At 41.3% G+C, this 22220-nt stretch overlaps 1 protein-coding gene across 1 annotated transcript in view; it reads left to right on the forward strand.

Annotated features, from left to right (window-relative positions):
* Nucleotides 1-3940: 3940 nt before the first annotated feature.
* cntnap2b (contactin associated protein 2b) overlaps nucleotides 3941-22220 on the forward strand; it is a 52722-nt gene continuing 34442 nt past the window's right edge. Inside the window, exons 1-7 of the mRNA XM_063460993.1 lie at nucleotides 3941-4348; nucleotides 12579-12695; nucleotides 13558-13751; nucleotides 14344-14491; nucleotides 16296-16499; nucleotides 16602-16786; nucleotides 19692-19835. Of these exons, the coding sequence (XP_063317063.1) occupies nucleotides 4267-4348; nucleotides 12579-12695; nucleotides 13558-13751; nucleotides 14344-14491; nucleotides 16296-16499; nucleotides 16602-16786; nucleotides 19692-19835 (1074 nt within the window). The 5' untranslated portion in view covers nucleotides 3941-4266. The remainder of the gene's footprint in view (nucleotides 4349-12578; nucleotides 12696-13557; nucleotides 13752-14343; nucleotides 14492-16295; nucleotides 16500-16601; nucleotides 16787-19691; nucleotides 19836-22220) is intronic.

Here is a 22220-nt window from a genome sequence, read left to right on the forward strand (position 1 = left end):
TGATCATTAAGACTGTCTACTTCATGGACACTTGTTTAAAAGCTGTGGGCACTAAGGACTGTTTTTCACCTGCCCTCTCAGAGTGTGGAATTATGCCTCAACAGACTGTTTTTCCTCAGGCTTCAGCTCAGCCACCTGTTCAGGATCTGATTCAACCACCGACTCCAGGTCCACTACAGCCTTCAGTGCAACCTTCAGCTCAGCCATCAGCACAGCCTGCTGGCCCTGCCTCAGCTGGAGGTTTAGGAGGACCCAGCCAGCAATTACTTGCATCAGTTGTGAAATCAGCTGAGCTCATCCAGCCTCCTCATGTTTCCACTGGAGGTTCTGGAGAAACACTCCAGCCATCCATTCCTGCTGGAGGATCCGAGGTGCCCGTCCAACCATCTTCTGTCTCTGTTGTAGGTTCCGAGGAGTCCATCCAGCCATCAGTGTCACCTGCAGTGCCACCACCTGCTCCATCACTTGCAACTGCCATGCTGCCATCTGGTCAAGCTACCTCGCCTGTGGTTGCTACACCACCGGCTGATCCTGCCTTGTCTGGTCCTGCTCGGCCCGCACATCCACATCTAGCACCTCACCGTCGCTGGCCACTTTCCAGGCCAGCGGCTGGGCATCTTCAGTGTCATGGACGGCCTCTTGAACTCTGTCGCCGCCATCTTCCACATCCTCAACTGCTCCATTGTCACCACTGGCTCCGAGGTCAGCCCCCTGAACTGTTCTGCCATGGACTCCTGAGGGCTCAATCTTCGGGTCGACCTCCTGAACTAAGGAATATTGGATGGCTGTGTGGCCGACCTTCAGGTTGATCTCCCGAACAGTTAGATTACCGGCTTTTTCTGTTCACTTTCTCCCCAACTCGTCTTTCCTTCTTCTTTTTCTTTTCCATCCCCTGGTCTTATCTGTTCTGATTATAATAACTCAAAAATAAAAAATAAATGCTAATAAAAAATCTATGAAATATGACTATCAAGTGGACCATTATAGCAAAAGGCTTAATGGTCTACTTGGGAAAATAAACCTGTTGGGCATTTATTGGGCCTTCAGACAACAACTGTGAATGCTACAGTGCCGGAAAGGACAGGGAAAAAAAGCCTTAATAATGTATCAATGCATTTGAAGAGCACAAAAGAATTTAAGTAGACCTCAGTTTTAATTTAGTTATGTTTTGGGCTGCTCAGTCGCTTATAGCTGATCAAGAGAAGCTAGCAAAGGAAGTGATCATTATGTCAGTTCACAGATGATGATGATATCATTGTTTCATTCATATAGTAATGCATCAACTGACTTTTCTGCTAACTATACAGTAAATATACACCAATCAGCCATAACATTATGACCACCCGCCTTATATTGTGTTGGTCTCCCCCCAAAAACCAGCCCTGACCCATTGATGCATGGACTCAATTAGACCCAACCACCAGGGGGATAGCTGTAGCTCAGGAGGTAAAGCAGGTCATCTACTAATCAGAGGATGGTGAGTCGATCCCAGTGTGCGAGCCAAATATCTTTGGGCAAGATACTAACCTCAAGTTAATCTCCAATGCAGTATGAATGTGAGAATACCTAGGAAAAAACTATGGAAAAAGGAGCTTGTATGAATGGGTGAATGAGGCATAAAGTGCTTTGAGTGCTCAGGTAGAGCAGAATAGTGCATATAAGAGCCGGTCCATTTACCATTTACCCCAGGGACGGGCCCAAGGTCTGCCAAAAACATCACAATGCCTCTGCCAGCGTGCCTTGTTCCCATAGTGAATCCTGGTGCCAGTTGTTCCCAGGTAAGCGACATACACACACCTGGCCATCGATGCAGTGTAAAAAGCAATCTGACCAGACCGACTTCTTTCATTGCTCTGTGGTCCAGTTCTGATGCTCACTTTTACATTGTTGGTGCTTTTGGTGGTGGACAGAGGTCAACATAGTCAACCTGGTTGGTCTAGAGCAGCTCTGCAGTGCACGGTGTGCTGTGACACCTTTCTATAAGAACCAGCTTTAACTTTTTGGCAGTTTGAGCTATAGTAACTCGTTTGTTGGCTCAAACCACACAGGCCAGCCCTCGCTACTCGCATGCATCAATGAGCCTTTACCGCCCATGGCCCTGTGACTGGTCCACCACGTTTCCTTCAGTGTGCTGTCTTCAGGTGCCATATTTTCTTTTCAGCAGGTCACAGCTGGGGAGACAATGGGAAGTGAAATTAAAGCGGTAACAAGCATTTTGCGAAGTGTCAGAGACACAAAAACTGTGAAATCCGCCGTAAAAGGGGAATAAAAAGGAACATGAGGAACAGAGAAGGGGGCTTTTCCTTCCCACTGTTGCTAAGCGCTTGTTTGAATGTAATCATTAGGTTTCTGTCTATAGCAGCCTTAGATTAACATATAACCTTACTATGTAAAATACTTCAAGATGGCTTATCTTTGGATTTCACACTGAATAGAAACTGACTGACTGTGCGTAAGGAATGAAATGATTAAGCAAAGGTTTTTTGTGATTTTTATATACACATTGGAACTTTGCTTATTAACTCTGTGTAATAAGCGTCAAAAGCATCAATTCAGCACTATGATTGAGTTGAATATTGAGACTCACATGTTGAGCTGCAGAGGGAATTGCAAACATGCTTAAACATCATAACTAATTAAAGTCAGGGCGATATTTCTCTGTGCCAAGAGAGTCTGAACAGAATGTCCCAGACTTGGATAATAAGCAGAGAACAACAGGCTGAGAATTGCTAGATAATATTAATATAGCAAGGTTAGGTTAGGGAGGTGTTTTTTCTTTCTCTATTTTTTTCCAAAAAAGGAGCAGATGCAGGCGAGGTCAGACGAGGATGAAGTGCAGGAGAAGATCCACTCGTAGGATGGCAAGACCAGCAACATCGTCTCCCAGAAGAAGACAGTCATAATCATACTTGTTCTTGTTGTGGTATAAAACTGTGTTACCCGCTTACAGGGTCATCCTCTTTGTGAAGCAGACCATTGGTTCACATCAAGTCCAGCGCTGTAATTTCAACTGCTGAAACAAATTAAATCTTTTAAAAGATAATCACTCTCCTGTACTTCCTTAAAGAAACGAACACTAACAGAAGTGGGTTTAGTAACTATTTATGTTTAATTATTATTTATTTAAGTTACAATGTTAATAATATTACATAAAAATAACTACATTTAACTAAGATTGCACATGAAAATGTGTCATTTAGTTACATTGCCAAGGATTACAGTGTCTTAAAATGTACCGTCATTAAGCTCCCCCTAAATCTTGTTTTTGTGAGAGTAACCTGATGGACCAAGTGTAAATACTTTTTTACACTGTTTTTTGTTTGTTTTTTGTTTTTGATCATGAAGTCATACAAAAATGCGCTTATATTGTAAAAAGGATTTCATGAAGTCCTGAAATTTGACTATAAGACAAAGAAGTTGTATCCATTCATTTATCCTTAAACCCTCATTAAGAGCTGCTTTGTGATTATCATTTCTAAAGAATATTTCATTATGTTTATTTCTTTGCTCTTTACACGAGCAGGAACACATCTGTGGTGTGAGCACACTGAGGTCTTTATAAAAACTAGTATGCTATGGTGTAAACTGGCCTGTTTTTACTCTTAACCATTTCTATATATTAATTCAGGCCTTTTGTTTTTGTGTGTGTTTAATGTATCTTTTAGTCTGAATTTGTGGTGTGAGTCTGTCGTGGAGGCTAATTTCCATGTTTTTATGTTAAAAATAAACTGAAGATGATATTTTGTTCCAGGCCTTTCTGTGCTTTGTGTCTCGGCTGCACACCTCTCTCGTGTTTTCCCTCCGGGACGCGTGCGGACCCTTCTGTTACCCCTCTGTCCCCCCTCCTTTCAAAGAACCCTGTATTGTTGTACATATCAGACCGTACCAAGTATTGTGGAGAGTGGGGGTGTATCGATTGCTCCTGCGGTGTATTGATTGCTCCTCCATCGCACTGTCTGACCACGCACCTGGAGCTCGAGGCCCGGCCCGCAGCACAGTCGCGTTCCGCTCACAGGCTGGTACCGGAGGGTGTCGTTTGAAGTCAGCTGGAGTGCCACTGGGCAGATTGATGGGACAGGAGAGAAAGCAAAGACGTACACGACGCAGTGGGCGGACAACCATTGCTCCTGGCTGCTAATAAAGGAAAACCGTGTGTCGGCTGTGTGTCGCTGGAACAACAGACAGCCCAGCGGAGGGAACGCGGCACGGGATCCCGCCTGCACCTGCTTTGTTGTCTGCGCTCGTCTCGTTCACCGTGCGGATAACATGTTTCATCGGAGCGCTTTGTTACTGCTGCCCGTCTTTTGTAACATCATCAGCAACTCCAGCGCTGCATCCTCAGCATCCCGTAAGTAGGCTATCACGCGCGCACGCACGCACACACACTACCGTAGCAACCGAGGGTAATTTGGAAACATTCATTCATATGAAAATTACGCTCGTACCAATATTTCTGTCTAACGTGTAAAAGGACTGGGCTTCAGTAGAAATAGCAGCTCTGCGTGGAGACACACTCGTGTTTCGGTCCACCGTGGACTTCTAGACAGAATATCAACAACACATCAGAATAATAGCATGACAAATGCACACCATCTCTGACTGTGTAATATATCCATGCATGCTCCACAGATGGAGCTAAAAATAGCAGGAGTCTCAGTTCAGCTTGTATTTATTTAGCGCAAGATCACAGCAGCTGTTCTGTTTATGGAGCTGCTAATGCAAAAGGTAAGCCCTGCAAAGCGCGAGAACACCAGCAGTCAGATAAAGCCCTGGAATGGGTGGAAAGAAGAACAGCCCTTTAACAGGAAGAGATCTCCAACAGAATGAGGCTGAGGGAAGGGCAGCCATCTGCTGCAGCCGGTGACTGGCTGGGCAGTGATGGGAAAGGGAAAAGAGGAGCATCGGGAGACCCCCAAAGACCACACAGTATAAAGCAGGTAGAACTAATCACATGTATTAGGGACAAATAAACACATATGGAGGGGGGAAGAAAGGCATCATGAATGCACACAGGACAAAAAAGAAAAAGTTGAGAAAACTCTAAATGCCATTATGATCCACTGGCTTTTTGACTTGTTCTGGTAACATGGATTGTCTTATTAATCTGTTTAGAGTATTCATGTGACGTTATCAATCAAATGTTTGGTTTGGCACAGGTTTTTCAGCCAAACACTCATTCTCATACAACCTTCCCATTTATCTACACTTGAGACCAGCAGCAGACCCAACCCAAAAATTATGGGCATCAGAGCTTTTTATAATTTGACTCTGGATTTAATAAGGAGCCAATAAGAGTAACTGAATATGAGAGAACTGTGATCTTTTATTGGGCTGTGACCACAGCCCGTATTGATTTTGACACAGAAATTCTGATAACATGATGATAGTTACTCTGAAGTGGATACATGGGAGAAATTAATGGATGGATAATTTAGTATAAGGTACTGTGAGCAGCATATTTACCAAGGCTCCAGTTCTGCTGGAACTGAAGGGGGCAGCACATGCATACAGTTGTTTTAGGTGGTGAAGAAGAAGAATAAGGACCCAGCATACACACTGAAAACTACAGCTAGTCAGCTCTGCTCCAGCTCAGTGATAGGAAGGGCAGAGTTGGGTATGAAAGTTTGTTGCATTCAAAGTCAGTGACCAAAGGTTAACAACGGGCAATACGCAACCAGTGCTATCATGCTTTTTATACTGGGAGAGAAAATGCTTCCAGTTTACCAGAGCACCTGAAAGTCTGGCATCTGTTCAAAGAATTACAGGTTTCAATTCAACATCAAGCAACCTCCAGTATTACCCTTCTGTTACTGTGGAATACACACAAGTGTTCTCTGAGGCTATTGTAAAAATCAAATATGGTTCACAGGCCAAAATATTTAGAATGACTAATGTTGTAGAAATGCTTAAGCTAACATAACTGTTGTTTTACCTCACAGTAACATTAGTAGGCTACAGCAGCCACGCTAACATGTCAGGCTGTGTCTCGTCCACTCGTGGTCTATCACCACCATGTCACTGATTTTAAAGAAGATCATGGTTAAGTACCTGGGACAGTCATTTTAATTTGGTATCAAAATGGGAATCACATAATTGTACTGGGACTGTTCCCACTACTAATTTTATTAAGTACATACAATAATTAACAAAGGTTTGCATCCAGTATGCTTTACAGCAGGACATTCTATTTTTTGTTTTAAAAAGATAATAAATAAGGCACAGACAAAAAATAGAATAAAATAAATAAGTAAAAGCGTAGACCCGGGGTGTCAAACTCCAGTCCTCGAGCACCAGCATCCTGCTTGTTGTTGAGATATCCCTGCCCTACCGACTGCTGATTACCTGGATCAGGTGTGCTTTGCCAAATCTACAAGGGCAGGTTAGTCGGAAAACAAGCAGGACGGCGGCCCTCGAGGCCTGGAGTTTGACACCTGTGCTGTAGACAAACCAGCGAAGAGTAGCACTGATCAGTCCAGTCGTGTTAGAAAATTCAGAAAGGGAGTCCACGTCCACTCAAACTCTGTTAATTTCCTCCGGACTGAATGGAGGATTTTTTGGGGAGTGCATCCACACAGCTCTGAGGTCATTGTGATCACAGCGTTCCAGTAAGCCTGGAACTCCAAAGCATATGGCTGTTCATTTTTATGTTTGTTTTTATATGAGACGTGAAATAATGTGACCTCTCATATAAGCTTTAAGTGCTTCTCATATGTTTGAATGTGAGGAGGTGTTTAGGTTTACCTCTGGATACATGTCTGTTTTAGTATTCATACAAGTAATAATTTCGAGGTCTTCTAGCAAATATCCTCTAAATCTCCACCCAGAAGGAGGAGAAAGAGGCTCAGGTTGGTAAAGCTTCAATTCCATTTTTATGGGACTGTGATCTGAAATTGTAGAGGAGTGCCTGTGAGGCCAAAGACATGTCAGTTCTTCAGTAAGTATTAGGAACAGTTAAATAAAATGAATATTCTTTGCTAACATCACTTAGGCCCAATTCTCTCGAGCCCCGAGTTAGAGATGTTGCTGATTTGGATAGCAAACTAGTTTTCCATGGAGCGATCCATTGACGGGTTTAAAACTAGGTTGTAATCACCACCCAAACACTTTGGACTTTGCCTGCTGCATTAAATTATTAAAAAATTGTGGGTCATCTAAATTTGGGCCATACAAGGATACCAGTACTATTCTGTTCATGTCCATTACACAGTCTATCAAAATGAACCTGCCATGTTTGTCTTTCTCTGTTGAATTTAATGGAAATCTATGGTTTTTATTAATAAGCCACACCTCTAGCTTGGGATGAGAATGACGAATAAAAAACATGACCAACCCAGTCTCTGCACAATTTTAAATGTTCTATATTAGTGAGGTGGGTTTTTTAAGATATGTTAATGCTTTCTTCTTTTTGATGGGGGAATTACTCCCTCTAAATCAAACACAGTCTAACCGTCCAGTCCTGTTCATTTTACACACTGCAAATGAATCTTTCCCTGGTTAGGAGAGCAGCTCAGAGTCTAACTAAACCCCAACTTGTTGCCAAATGTTTACGATTTCCAACACTTACAGAGTCAAACATGGTACAGAGAGAGTGCCCCAAAAGTCCCTCAAAATGAAAAAATGGAAAAAAAAAAGAAAAAACCCATCCTGTAATCTCCCCATGACAAAAAACGCAGGTAGGTAAAACTCCATCTCTAAACTTGAGCGCCTCAGCAGAACGTTCAGAAGTACTGTCATAGCTTCATAAAGGAACAACCAAACCAGTTCACAGAAAATAGTAGTAAAAAGTAGCATGCATGATAACCAGTTGTTGCATATAACAAAACAGTGTTTAGACATTTAAGGCGCAGCTGATAGCTACTCATTTTAACGTTTACATCATAATGTGTAACAGTGGTTTAGAGTAGGCCTCTTCGACACTGGACAGGAAAGGTTCCACCTCAGATGGAGTAGAAACAATTTAATGTCAGAGCCACAGTTTGGTAGGATAGGTGCTGGTGTACTCAAGGTTCTTCTCTCAAAGTTTTTTCTTCACCTCGTTGAAAGTGATCATCTCGATGGTGTAGTCCGGGTAAAAGGAGACTCGGTTAGTATCCAGGTATGCAGTCCCTTTGTCTCTGGCCAAGCAGAGCACTTTGTCCCTGTAGTTGAGAAACTTAACAAGGATAGGCTGGACCCCATCCGCCGCTCTTCCCAAGCAGTGTGCTCTCTCTATGATGACCGCTGCTTGGAAGTGTTCCTCCCCAAAAAGCCTGGGGATGATGTAGCAATCGTAACATTAGCTCTCCTGCTCCAGTTTTTTGGGTTGTCTGCTTTCTCTTTTAGAAGCGCCATCTCCTGCTCTGTGCGTTGGCCAGGTTGTCTTCATTAGCTCCATTGTGTCTGCTTTGCAAAGAACTGAAGTCGTGTTATCACCATAATACAGCTGTTTCTGTCCTGGATGCATTTTCCACTTTACTCGCACCTAGAGCAGGGCGATATGACCAAAAATATTTATCACGATATACATTTGAAAATTTGCGATAACGACATAACTGACGATATAATTGACACTAGACAAAATACTTTACAACTCCACAACTTTATTAGTGCAAAAAAGCAAACAAAAAACATCAATGCATTTTCACTTAAACAAGCAGCTGTTTTTTATGTGCATTAAAGTTATATAAACTTTAACAGTGCAAATGCAAATTCCTTGCTGACAGTTTAACCAAAAGGCATTTCCAGTGGAAACTGGCCGACATATCCTCAGCATAACCGTGTATAATATCCACAAAACTTAAAAAGAGGTTATACACACACAATAAGGTAATATTATGTTGAAGCACAGTACGTATCACTCCGCGAGGCTCCTGCCTACGATAGCCGTAATGCTCCAACAATCCATCAAGCGGTGCGGCTTCGTAGCTTAGCAAAGTCGTACTAAAGCATTTGACAGATTTTCGAGCGCCGTGTAGCACATAAAATCGTCTCGAGGTCAGTAAACACAACCAGAGTTCATACATAAGGCACACGGGATTATAAGGGGCACTGTCGAAAAATCAAAGGATTGATTTTAAGTGTGCCGTATTTTCCAAAAACACGGTAATAACGACGGCCGCTAGCATGCTCTACCAAAAATAGTGCTTTGTTGCGTATCTGACGGACGAAAGCTAAACCAGTTCCACACCACTGACGTTGCAGCATTTTTACAAACCAGTTCTGGTTCATCCGTTTCATTCAACAATCTGCTTTCGCCCTTCTCATTCTCCGTCTCCATGCTTTTTCCGCCATGTGCGTATGAAAACAAAGGCACTGTGCATGCGCATTTTACCCATATTCTATCGCGATATTTCATTTTCTTATCGTTGCCCAACATTATACCGGTATTACCGTGAACGGTATGATATGGCCCAGCCCTACTTGCACCTTTGCCTTTTTGCCCAACAAAAATAAAAGTAACGGCCATATCCATGCTGCAGACTGTAGACTGTTTTCCACCACCATGAACTAAAATCATCTGATTGTAGTGCAAGTGCAGCTGGAACTGGTACGTAGAATCGATAGGCCACCAGACTAACGAGTCTGAGGAACTGAACTATTCAGCTGAATTCATTTTTATTTATGTAGCACCTGATCACAACAGTCGCCTCGAGGTGTTTAATGCTTGGGAACTTGTTCTCTACAAGTGGGGCGATCGTGGCTCAAGAGTTGGGAGTTCGCCTTGTAATCGGAAGGTTGCCAGTTCGAGCCCCGGCTTGGACAGTCTCGGTCGTTGTGTCCTTGGGCAAGACACTTCACCCTACTGGTGGTGGTCAGAGGGCCCGGTGGCGCCAGTGTCCAGCAGCCTCACCTCTGTCAGTGCGCCCCAGGGTGGCTGTGGCTACAATGTAGCTGCCATCACCAGTGTGTGAATGTGTGGATAACTGGATGTGTAAAGCACTTTGGGGTCCTTAGGGACTAGTAAAGCGCTATACAAATACAGGCCATTTACCATCTACAAGAGTGCGCTCAGCTTGCTACCAGCTGGTTGTATTTTGGTTGGTAACATGTTACTTTATTTGGTATTTGTATAAATTAGGACGTTTGCTGAGTGCAGATTTAATAGTTAAATGTGAATTTATGTCTAAGCAGACAGTAACACATGATTTTTGATGACTTATCACAGTTTATTGGTGTTTTATCAGAAACTGATTGCCTGTAATTGCCAACTTTACCCCAGTTAATCACAAACTTAAAGCAGAAGTAGCAGCTTGACTCTGTATTATGGCAACATTTATGTTGGCTTTTAGTGACAGTGTTTCTGTGATTGATAGTCTGAATGTGCAGTAAGAAAACTAACAGTTTAACTTAGAGGACGTAATCTGAAATGCAGTACTCAGCGTATTGAAAATGTAAAGAATCACAATAATATTGTACGGTGATAACACAGTGTGGTGATAACACAGTACCGTGGGGTGTTTGGTGATTCTGAACTCTAATATGTTTCTTTGTACGTACATGCATTCCTAAATATATGTTTGTATCTGTTTTTCATTTCTGGAGCCAGTGAAACACCCAGACTGTTTCAGCCTTTATAATCATGTCAAAATAAATTTGCTGACGGCCTTTCAGCAAATATTTTTGTTGCTTTTTTTGGCTAATTTTCCCTACATGTTATTTTTAAAACTGTGTTTTAGGTCATTGCTGAGGTTGCTGGGTTTTCCTGTCTATGCTCAAATAACTGTTTAAGTTCATGCATTTAGTTTTGTTTCCATTTAAAAAAAGTCCGCTGAGTCAACATTTTTGACCTTGTCAGCCATGATTGGAGCATCGATGTTCATCACTTCACAACAGCAGGTTAAAAATTATATGGTCAAAAGTTGGTGAAGAATATTTGATTTAAAGTGAGCCAGATGTTTGTCTTGATGACGTCGGTTGACAAATTGTGCTGATTCAAAGGGAAATGGCCCCAGTACAGTTTTCTGGTTTCATTCTTTATCCCTCATGTAAAACTACAACAAAGCAGCAGTTTTGGTTTAGACTTTAGTTCAGTGCAGAAACAGAAAAAACATCAGAAATCATTCACAGTTTTCTGGCATTTGCATATTAAAAATGATGATGAAGAACAAAAGGATGGATGGAGGTTGTTCAGTGGTCGGGTGAACAGCAGGCTGGTCAGCAAGCAGCAGCACTGTCATCACACGGGAAACTAAATTAGACCCTAGATCAACCAGAAACCACTCTGTTTATTATTCGATGTGATTACAAAAGCAGTTAGACTGGATTTTTAGGAATATCATCATTGTGGTTTTGCAGCAGGAGCTCAGAAGTACTGAGTGCTGTTGCCAGAAAGATCAGGTGTAGGTGGAGAGGCTGATTTCAGGTCGTCTGCTGATGACGTCGTGTTTGTCTTGTTCCTTTATGCTGCTTAATGCATGCGAGGCTTGTTGTTTTGTAATGCATATGAGGAAGCTCATCACTATGCTCAGCACCTGTCTCTCTCTTTCTCTCTCTCACACACTCACACACACACACACACACACACACACACACACACACACACACACACACACACACACACACACACACACACACACACACACACACACACGCACGCACCAGGAACAGTTCAGAGCTGTGTGTGTGTTTTTACACCATTTCCTGTAGGATTGATAAAGTGTTTTTTGATGATTTTGATTTGTGAGAGTACTGTGTGATGTGCTTCGGTCACTGCGTTTCAGACACACGTGTTATACATCAGATATATTTCTGTGCTGAGTATTTCTGCTCTTTTCCTCTGATAGCAGATAGTGTGTAGTTTCACCAAATGTTATCACTGGAGCTCTAAACACTCTAAACTCTAATCAGATCATCTCAGACGCAGTCATTAAACATCTTTTTGTTGTTACCGTGTCATCACACCCAGTTTCATCAGTTTCCATCAAAATGTTCACAGAGCTGAGATCAGCAGCATCAGCCTCACACTCCTCCTAACCTCCCAGTGTCAGTTCTATAGATGAGTTAATGTTGTTGGCGATGTCATGTTAACTAGGGCTGCCACAAACGAGTGGGTTCAGTCAGCTTTCAATTGTTTGATAAACATTTGGACGAGAACATTCGTTGTTTGTACAAGTGGAACAAAATGTCCAAATGATGGATTTTGGTGTTTGACTACAGTTTGTCTGTTGGGTATTAAGACACATCAATCAGTTCTCATTAGAGTGTAAAATAAAGTCCTCAAAGCTAACTTTGTTATCAACATGAAGAGCGGATTATGTTTAGTTATGAATATTTACAGTGTTAATCCGACTCCCTGAAAACTCAGGCGAGCAGCTGCAGACAACCGCTGTGAGTTCGTGTTGCTGTTTCCGTGTCTTGGATCAACCACACAGTCCTGTCACACACCATCACTGTACATGCTCAACAAAACTAACAGATGTCAGTCAGTCACACAACTGTGGGAAGGTCTTTTTGCTTTGGACTAAATTCAGCAGCTAATGTTCTCACAATAAGATTGTGACATGCTGATATGGTGAGGATGCTATGTAGAAGTACAGCACACTGTAAAACGTTGACCTGTTGTTAGCATTGGAGGAAACATCTGTGGGCTTCTGTTTCAGGTACAGGGAAGTGTGAGGACAGCTTGGCCACTCCTCTTCCATACAGCTCCTTCACCGGTTCGTCTCTATACAGCCGAGGAAATGGAGCTGGTTATGCCAAACTCAGCCGGAAACAAGGTATGCCTCGGGAATGTTGAGGATGATGTTGTTTGTATTTCTGGGTTGTGGAGGGGTTAATATTAAAAAAGGTTTCTGGGTCCATTCATGGCTGCATTTCTATAGCTTTGGTGTTAAATGTTGGCTTCTGTTAAGGCTATAGCTCACAGTGCAAATATGTATTAGTTGTATAATTGTGACTAAATAATTATGTCAAAGAAGAAGCTGGTTTGTAGAGTCCTGCTGAAATGCAGCTCGGCACCCTCAGCTGAACATGTTTATTTAACTTTGACTTGGACTCAACATCAACATAAAGTGTTGATCTTGTCATAAACTAACATTGAACACTGAACTAGCAGTTCTACTGCTCAGTAACTTCTCATGAAGGTATGAGCTCAACGTTTTTCTTTTTAATATGACTGTAAACATACTAAACTATGATTTGTGGATTTACTGGTTCCCATGTGAAGTTTTACTTTACCTGACTATGAACATCTGGCTGCCTCTAGAGTAAATGTACCATGTAAAGTAATAATGACCAGTGACCATTTAATTTAAGAGATGATTAGATTAGATATAAATGATAATTTATATATTTATTCTTTAGGCTGTAAATACATCATCTGTGGGCATTTTTTCACTGTTTTTAAAAATCTAATTTGGCATGTGAGTTCATGTGTGCAGTGTTTTTGGCTCGGTGACTGTTGAAATTAAAGTTAGCGTGGGCAAAGCCTCAGAATAATTATCCAGATAAAGTAGTGCAGACGTGCTTCTATAGGACACTGAAGACGATTAGGCTCAAAATGTAGTTTTTTCTTGATCTACTCACTTTTTTCTCTGGCATCTTTAACCCTTCCCAAACTTACAACATCCCAAAATCTAGGTTCTGGAGGGTGGTCGCCATTGGATACAGACCGTTACCCGTGGCTACAAGTAGACCTTGGTTCTAAGAAGCAGGTGCTTGCCATAGCAACACAGGGTTGCTATAGTAGCTCTGATTGGACCACAAAGTATCGGCTACTTTACAGTGACACACAGAAAAACTGGAGACCTTATCTACAGGATGGAAACATTTGGGTAAGAAAATCAGTCTGACCAACTTATCGACACAAATATCATTTCAAGTCGACGCTGATGTTAAAATATTACACCTGTCAGAGTTTAGGAAGACTAAACCCTGACAGGTGTAATATTTTAAATTTAGATCTGTGGCACGGTGTTATTACTGAAACGATTACTACTTTTCCTTCAAGTCTTCTTCTTTTGCTCCTCGTTCTCACACTGTAACATAAGCCTGTGTTTAATGTTGCAGTGTGAGTCAGTGACAGTTTCAGAGGTCTGGACCTGTGGTGTGTGTTTGTATTTGCTCAGTTTATGACTGTAGATGTTTTTATAACAAAATTTGATCCCTAGAGTCACAACTATTTATGGATTAATGGTGGGTACCATGTTATTATCAGGACAAAACCTCCGATTTCATTTGAATTCTGTTTTTTTAAATATAACACCATATCACATCAACAGTCGCCTGAAGGTGCTTTTCGCTTTTCTAATTAAGCAATGAAAAAAACATGTGGTTTAATGTTATTTGATTCATTTTCTAATTAATAAAAACTACATTTAGATCTGAATGCATTTTCTCTTTTAAAAAAAATTGACGTTGTTTCAGACATTTGAAGGGAATGTAAACAGCGAGGGTGTAGTTCGCCATGAGCTGCAGTATGCCATCCTGGCTCGCTACATCCGTTTCATCCCAGTGGACTGGAGCAGGGAGGGTCGCATCGGGGTGCGCCTGGAGCTGTATGGCTGCTCATACTGTAAGTGCAAGCTGAAGAATACCTGATTGAAACACCATGCATGTGATGTGGATGTAGATATACAGTAAATGACCTGTGGGCACCTGGCCTGGGTCTGGCCTGCTTGGCCACTACAAAACTGCAGCTGCAGAAAACTGGAAAGTATTTGTTGGACAAATATACACTTCTTGTAGTTGTGCCTCTGTACACCACTACAGTGGATTTAAAACCCAATGAGGATTCCTTTTAATACCTGGATGAAAATCCTTTGCAGGAGTCAGTGACTGCATGAACCCATGGACATCACTGTGGACCAAAGATGTTCTGGTGTTGCTGACCAGTGCACCAGACAGTTTAGTTTGCCAAGTTTTTGCGTTCTGTCTGACAGAACTATTGAGATTTTTTGCACCGCACACAAAGGCTAAAATAAACTGAACGTTTGGTACCAAAATAGACGATATAGACAATTCAGTGAAACACAGTAAGATTAACAGAAACCTCAACAGAAAGCCTGTTTAAACAGAAAAGTTTTTACTGCTTTTTAAGAATCCAGAGTAAACCAAACGTAGTTGTGGCCCTTTACTCTTCAGTCGTGTTCAGGGAACAACCAACAAACTCGAGCAGCAGCGTGTTTTGTAAGAAGCTGGGATAAATAATCTGGGGCCATTTAGTGCTCTGTATGTTCTGTAATTCTAAAATCTATTAGAAGCCAATGTAAAGAATATAAAATAGGAGTAATGTGAGCTTGCTTGCTGGAACGTGTCAGTAGTCTGGCTGCTGCATTTTGTTTGGCTTGGAGGCAGAAAGAGACGATTTGTCCAAGCTGGTAAACAGATTTTACATGCGAGTCAAGGCCCAGAGAAGAATCCAATATTATTTTGAATGTTTGGCTCAGCAGGAGGACAGAAAGAAGCAAGAACCTGACTGGTTTTAGAATGTAGTTCAGGAGGAGCTATGATCATGGTCTCAGCCTTGCTCATGTTTAAAACAAGGCAATTGCTATATAAAAAAAACAATGTCACATGTACAGATGTGTGATTTAAAAACATGAGGACTTACATGTTAGCTTTAAACTTCCAGTTTATCAAACAACAGTCGTTCCCTTTAAATCTAAGCTCTCTTCTTCCTCTCCTGTCCTGTCTTTCTCACCTTTCTCCATCTCTGAGTGAAGTTCGCTCTCTTTCTTTTCTTTCCATGTGAGATACAGCAGTTGGACTTTCAGCTGCAAACTGTTGTTCTAACTGCAGATTGTTGATAGTTAAGTTTAGGACTTTTTTGGATCTCTCAGTCATGCAAGTGTAGCTGAGAGTAAGTTGATGTAAGAGGCTTTGCTAATCAGATCAGCTTCTCAGGCCACAAATGATGATTGCATGGTACTGGCACATTACGCTCAGCTGCAAAGTCTGTGCAGTAACAGGTTCTGTGACATACAACAAGCTCACACTGCAAGCAGAAAATCATCTCTGTGCAAACAAGAAATTGCACTTGGTGGAAAGTGTGTTAAGGGCTAGATTTAGACTGACTGAAAGAGTGCAGGAAACGATCTTTCCTAATAGCTGCTGATGGCTGAGAATACAGTCGGATCTCTGCTAATATGTACCTATAGTTACAAATTGTGTCTGCTAGCAAATGTATGTAGTTGTGTTACAAAGTCTAAGGGCCAGCAGAATACAATACTTTTGTATTCCTATCGCTGATGTCTATGTATTGATGAAATAACCTGATAACAAGTCACAAATACACTATATTTTGAATTATATGTTAGTGTTTAACTTTCATTTAATAAGTTTTAATGAGTTCATACTTTTGCTTTTGCGTCTTTCAGGGGCTGATGTGATTGGTTTTGATGGGCATGGGGTCATCTCCTACCGCTTCAGGAGTAAAAAGTTAAAAATTGTGAAGGACGTCATCTCTCTGAAGTTTCGGACCACAGCAGGAAATGGGGTGCTGCTTCATGGAGAGGGACAGCAGGGGGACTACATTTCCCTCGAGCTTCACAGAGCAAGACTGCTGCTCAGCATCAACTTAGGTAGCCTTCCAATCTTCTTGGTGTTTGTATCAGAGTGTGTTCTGTTAAACTGGACTTTATTAACCACTGATTTCATGAATGATCTGATATGTGTCTGTCCAGGCAGCAACCAGAATGGTTCTATTCAGGGTCACACGGCTGTGACCAGTGGAAGCTTGCTGGATGATGACCACTGGCACTCGGTTGTCATCGAGCGTTACCGCAGGAATGTCAATTTTACTTTAGACCACCATACTCAGCAGTTCAGAACCAATGGAGAATTTGATCACCTGGACCTGGACTACGAGGTACACCTTCCACATGGCTCAGTTTATCATGTTAGCCTCGGGACATCCTACATACATTTGACTTAAACTGTGAATGTGTGTGTTCTCATTTAGTAGGAACCTGTTTATTCTATTTAAGTGTAATCACTTTGGTTTTAAATGTGCTATAGAAATAAAATGTGCTTCCAGCCATCCGTTCTCTTCCACTCATCCTTATCAGGGTTGTGGGGGGTTTGGATCCTATTATGTACTTATTTAATGAACTACCTGCTAGGTTCTAAGAATCCTCTCCAAAGTCTTAATTGGAGAGGAAAATATCTTCTTAGTTTGGATGTCACCTCGAAAGGAAGACACAACAATGTTTGTTCACATATAAACTGTATTATATGAAGGTAGTCTCATCTCCAGTATGATTTAGGTTCTGCTGATGTTTATTGTGATATTAGGCAAGCAGTGAAATTTGATTTAAGTTAAAGCAGCTGCTGCTTCCTTTTAATGACTTCAACTGAGGCTTCAGTGTTTAGAGGATATGTGTACACAGGTACGCATATCTGCTGCTAATGTATGTCCTAGTTATCAGCCCTGTCAGCCAGAGCACAGGTTTCATCGTTCAAGTTACAGTTATATTTGAACGCAGTTTTATTTATTTATACACTGCACAGATCAAAAAGATTCCATCTCAGGACACTGTGCATAGTACACTATTAAGAGTAACTCTGCAATCACTGCTTGAACAGATTGTTGGTGAAGGTGGAGAAAAAAAGTTACCTTTGACAGGAAAAGTAAAGATTCTGGCAGAAATGAACCCACTGTACAGGTTTCACACACAGTATGTTTGGCACAGCAACACCACAACACTGAGAAAGTTCTGTAATGATAAAGCTTTCACAAATAATTAGGTCAATTAGTTAAAATGACTGGGGCTCAATTATTTTGTGAAAGATATTGTCTTTCAAAAGGATTTGACCATTTAATCATTTAGGGTTCATAAATTCACATCAGTTCATAATTTCAAAAACATGTTTTTCAAACAAAACTGTTTGGGAGCTCAGGGCGGATTTAAAAATAGAATATTTTGTGGCGGACGTCGTAGCATGACCTCAGGATCACATCTAAGAGCTATTGTCAGCCAACATTTGTGTTCATTTTTTAAAATCAGAATACTTGTTAAAATTAAGCATTTTTGCCCTGTGTTTATTTTGTTTACTGGTTATATTTAGATTATTATCCAGTGTTTTTTTTGTTTGTTTTTTTGTTCTTGTACTGAAAAGTTTTTTTGATACTTCTGATACTCTAGTGTGAGAGTGAGACAGGTACAAAGTTAAGGCTGGAAGCAATAGAGGTAAGTGAGCTTAAGTACCTGGGGTCAACCATCCAAGGCATCAGACAGTACACACAAAGCATGAAGAAGGGTGTGCAGAAAGGCAGCAAGGGTTGAGACGAGTGTCTTTGTAACAGACGGATTGCAGCAAGAGTGCAAGTGAACACAAAATGCAGTTTCTAAATGAAGGTGTTTCTTATTAACGGTAAAAGAAATCCAAACCTACATGACCCCACGTGACAAAGTGATTCCCCCTAAACCCAGTGACTGGTTGGGCCACACTTGTCAGCAACAATTGCAGTCAAGTCTTTGCCATAACTGGCAGTGAGACTTTTACAGCAGTGAAGGTGTTTTTGGCCCAATCTTTGCAGAATTGTTGTAATTCATTGGGGGGTTTTCGAGCATGAACCTTTTTAAGGTCGTGCCACAGCATCTCAATCGGATTCATGTCAGGACTTTGATTAGGCCGCTCCAAAGTCTTCATTTTGTTTTTCTTCAGCCGTTCAGAGGTGGACTTGGTGATGTGTTTTGGATCATTGTCCTAGTGCAGGACCGAGGTCACCAGCAGATAGCTGGATCTTCTCCTTCTGGATGTTTTGGCACACAGGAACATTCGTGGTTCCATTTACCACAGCAAGCAAAACACCCCCAGACCATCACACTGCCACCACCATATGTTATTGTTGGTATGAAGTTCCTTTTCTGAAATGCTGTGCTGCTTTCTCGCAAGATGAAATGGGACGCACATGTTCCAAAAAGTTCAACTTTTATCTCTTCAGTCTCCACAGTATTTTCCCAAACGTCTTGGGCATCATCAGGATGTTTTCTGGAAATACTGAGACGAGGCTTTATGTTCTTTTTGCTCAGCTGTGGTCTTCGTCTTGGAGCTCTGCCATGCAGGCCAGTCTTGCCCAGTGACTTTCTTATGGTGGAGTCATGAACACCAACCTTAGCTGAGGCAGTTCTTTGGATGTTGGTCTTGGAGTCCTTTGTGAACTCTGGAATGAGTCGTTGCTGTGCTGTTGGAGTAAGGATCAGCCGGCCATGTTTTCAATAGCTGTGGATCACTGGAGACCCACAGCTTTGGGAATGGCTTTATAACCTTTTCCAGTTTGAAAGATCGCATTTACTTTGCTCCTCACTTGTTCCTGAATTTCCGTGGATCACAGCATGATGTCTGGGTTTTGAGGATCTTTGGTCTACTCCACTTTGTCAGGCAGGTCCTATTTAAGAGATTTCTTAAAGTGATTTTGATTTTCAGTCACTTCTCACACTGGGCCATGTTGGTTTTTCTCCCTTAATAATAAACACCTTCATTTAAAAATTGCATTTTGTGTTTACTTGTGTTATCTTTGTCTAATATTTACATTTGTTTGATGATCTGAAACATTTTGTGTTTAACATACAAAAAAAATCGGAAGTCAGGAAGGAGGCAACAACACTGTATAGAGCTTATCTCACTGTGTATATTTGATACTTATTGGATGTCTGAATTCTGAAAGAGTCCGTTTCTTCCTGCTGGTATTCCTACAGTTTACAACATTACTGCGTTGGTTGCAGAGATGCAGTACCCACAAAGTGTTGCTTTGTGTTGTGTGTCCTCAGATCAGCTTTGGAGGACTTCCTGTGTCTGTGAAGCCAACCTCAGGAGGCAAAGAGAACTTTGTTGGCTGCATGGAGGGAATTACCTACAACGGGGAAAACATCACTAGTCTGGTGCGCAGGAAGAAGGTTGACACCACCAGCTTTGTAAGAAGTGTCTTCTCTTTGAGTTTATGTGCCCAGCCTTGTCTAAATGTAGACTGGAATCCTACTTGTACAATGATCTTAAAAACCCTTTCGCAGTTTTTCTGTTATTTGGCAGTTTGCATCTTTTCCTAAACTAAATATGTCATGGACACTCGTCTGTGGAGGAAAACTCTTCTTTTTCAAAAAGAAATTCTTCAGCTTCGGTAATATGCCTCGATTCATCATGACCCAAACAGCTCTAAACGTACTTTTTTAAACCATATACTACTGTTGTTTGTGTTAACCTCTGCTGCAGTTCAAAAGTGAACTTAGCATTAACTGAGCACAGGAAAATCGCAAATGAACTTCATTTTATAGCAATAAAAGTTCCTTAAAATGGCTAAAGTGCTAGACAATGTAAAATATTTTTTCTTCTTTATTGGGATCTTCTTAAATAACAAAGTTAATTGAGTGCATTTAATTGTTTTTACTGGACAGAAAACTCTTGGAAAAGAATAAGTTGCTCCTGTGGATTTGTCCCAAACAGTCTCTAACCTGTTAAAGCCTCAATCTTTGAAAACAGAACACTTTCGACCTGTCAGAACATTAAAAGGAGCTCCGGTAGTTTCTTCACTGTTGCTTAAACTCCTGAGCAGATTAGCAAAGTGGCCCGTAACACTTATGCCTGTGAGGTTGCCTCTGCTGTAGTCATTGGCTACTGTGGCTGTTCTGCAGCAGTGATTTAGGGCATTCTCATACCTATAGACCAGTTTACTGTGGTCTGAATCAGCTGTAGTTTTGCCCCGTGATTTGGTTTCTTTTCACACAGAGAAAATTCCAGGTGAACCAGTACAAGTGCATCACTACAAACCACGTGATAGATGTATCTGGGCAGGATCAATAAAAGTAAATACAGCAAGAAGGTGCTGTGTTTTGGAGCATTAGAGACCAGGGAGAATATTTCTTGATTTCACTGCTGGTTGCTAGCCTGTGTAGACCTTTGCACGTCTGTAGTACATTGCTACTTCCCAGAATGCAAAGCGTGCGTTGCTTGAGGAAGCTTTTTAGCTCAGTTTTGAAATGTACACTGGGTAGTTGATTCGGATTGAGGTCACATTTCTACCATAAAGGAACCACCACAACAACCACACTGAGACTGTTTGAAGGAGGTGGTCTTGGTGCAGTTGTTTTGGTCCGTGCCCAAGTGCAATTACTGTGCTCACGTCTACACAAACGAACCACACTTTGATTCTTTGAAAGAATCAGAATCTTCTTTTTTCATTCTTTTGGTCACTACTCAGAACAGTTGATAAAGTACAGCAGAGTCCAAGACCCACCAGAGACAAGTCTGACTTATTGCCAGCAGAACAAAACAATCTCTCTTCACTGTTGTGCAAGGACTAAATGGCCTTTAGCAATGGGCCAGACATCCCATAGTCCTCCCCACACAAGGAGGATCGGGGTTGCCAGCCTTCTCCGAAACACTCCTGACAAAATTCTATCTTGAAATCAAAAGTGATGAGCTTTGTGTTAGTACTATTACCATATCACTGTATACTCAGTGCCCATGCATGCTTTTGAGCTATGAGCGTATGTGTTGCCAAATGAAGTGGTCTGATTGGTCACATCTGTTTTTTGACAAATCTAGTGTGGTTCAAAATAATGAATTCTAGATTGGTCCAATGAAATGACGCGGTCAGTGTGAACAGCTGCATTCAGTTCAGTTTCATTTATATAGCACTAAATCACAACAACAGTAAGTTAATAAGTTATATTGTAAGGCAGACCCTACAACAATACAGAGAAAACAGAGAAAACCTCAACAACTATATGAGCAAGTGCTTTGGTGACAGTGGGAAGGAAAAACTCCCTTTTAAGAGGAAGAAACCTCCAGCAAAACATTATGATCCACCAGCGTAAACTAAGGTTTGTCTGTAACTTTCTGACGACTTGATCCAATCCGCTCACAAATACGAAGCACACTTAAAACTACTTTACAAATGTTTCCAAACCTAAATAAAAAGGGATTATTTACACACATTTTATTAAGTTCATCTTCATTGGAAAATTTTCTTTCAAAAACATATCTGTGCATACAAATATCTAAAATTACATGTAATGTTTCTCTCATTTACTTACAAACCCTTAAATATGTGCCGTGGCTCCAAAAGGTTGGGAAACACTGATTTAAACCAGTGCAGCGTACTGCTTTTAATACCAGCATGCTCCAGTCACTGTTATAAAATATTATGGTCAACAGTATCAAGTGCTCTTCAAAATAAAACACTTCCTGTAACAAGCTTTTACAATAAAATAAATAATTACCATTAACTGTTTAAACACATTTTCTACATATCCACTGCAGTAAATGAGAAGGACAGCATGTTTTAGTGTTTCCTGCATGTC

The sequence above is a fragment of the Pelmatolapia mariae genome, linkage group LG18, assembly GCF_036321145.2.
Source record: "Pelmatolapia mariae isolate MD_Pm_ZW linkage group LG18, Pm_UMD_F_2, whole genome shotgun sequence".
NCBI lineage: Eukaryota > Metazoa > Chordata > Actinopteri > Cichliformes > Cichlidae > Pelmatolapia > Pelmatolapia mariae.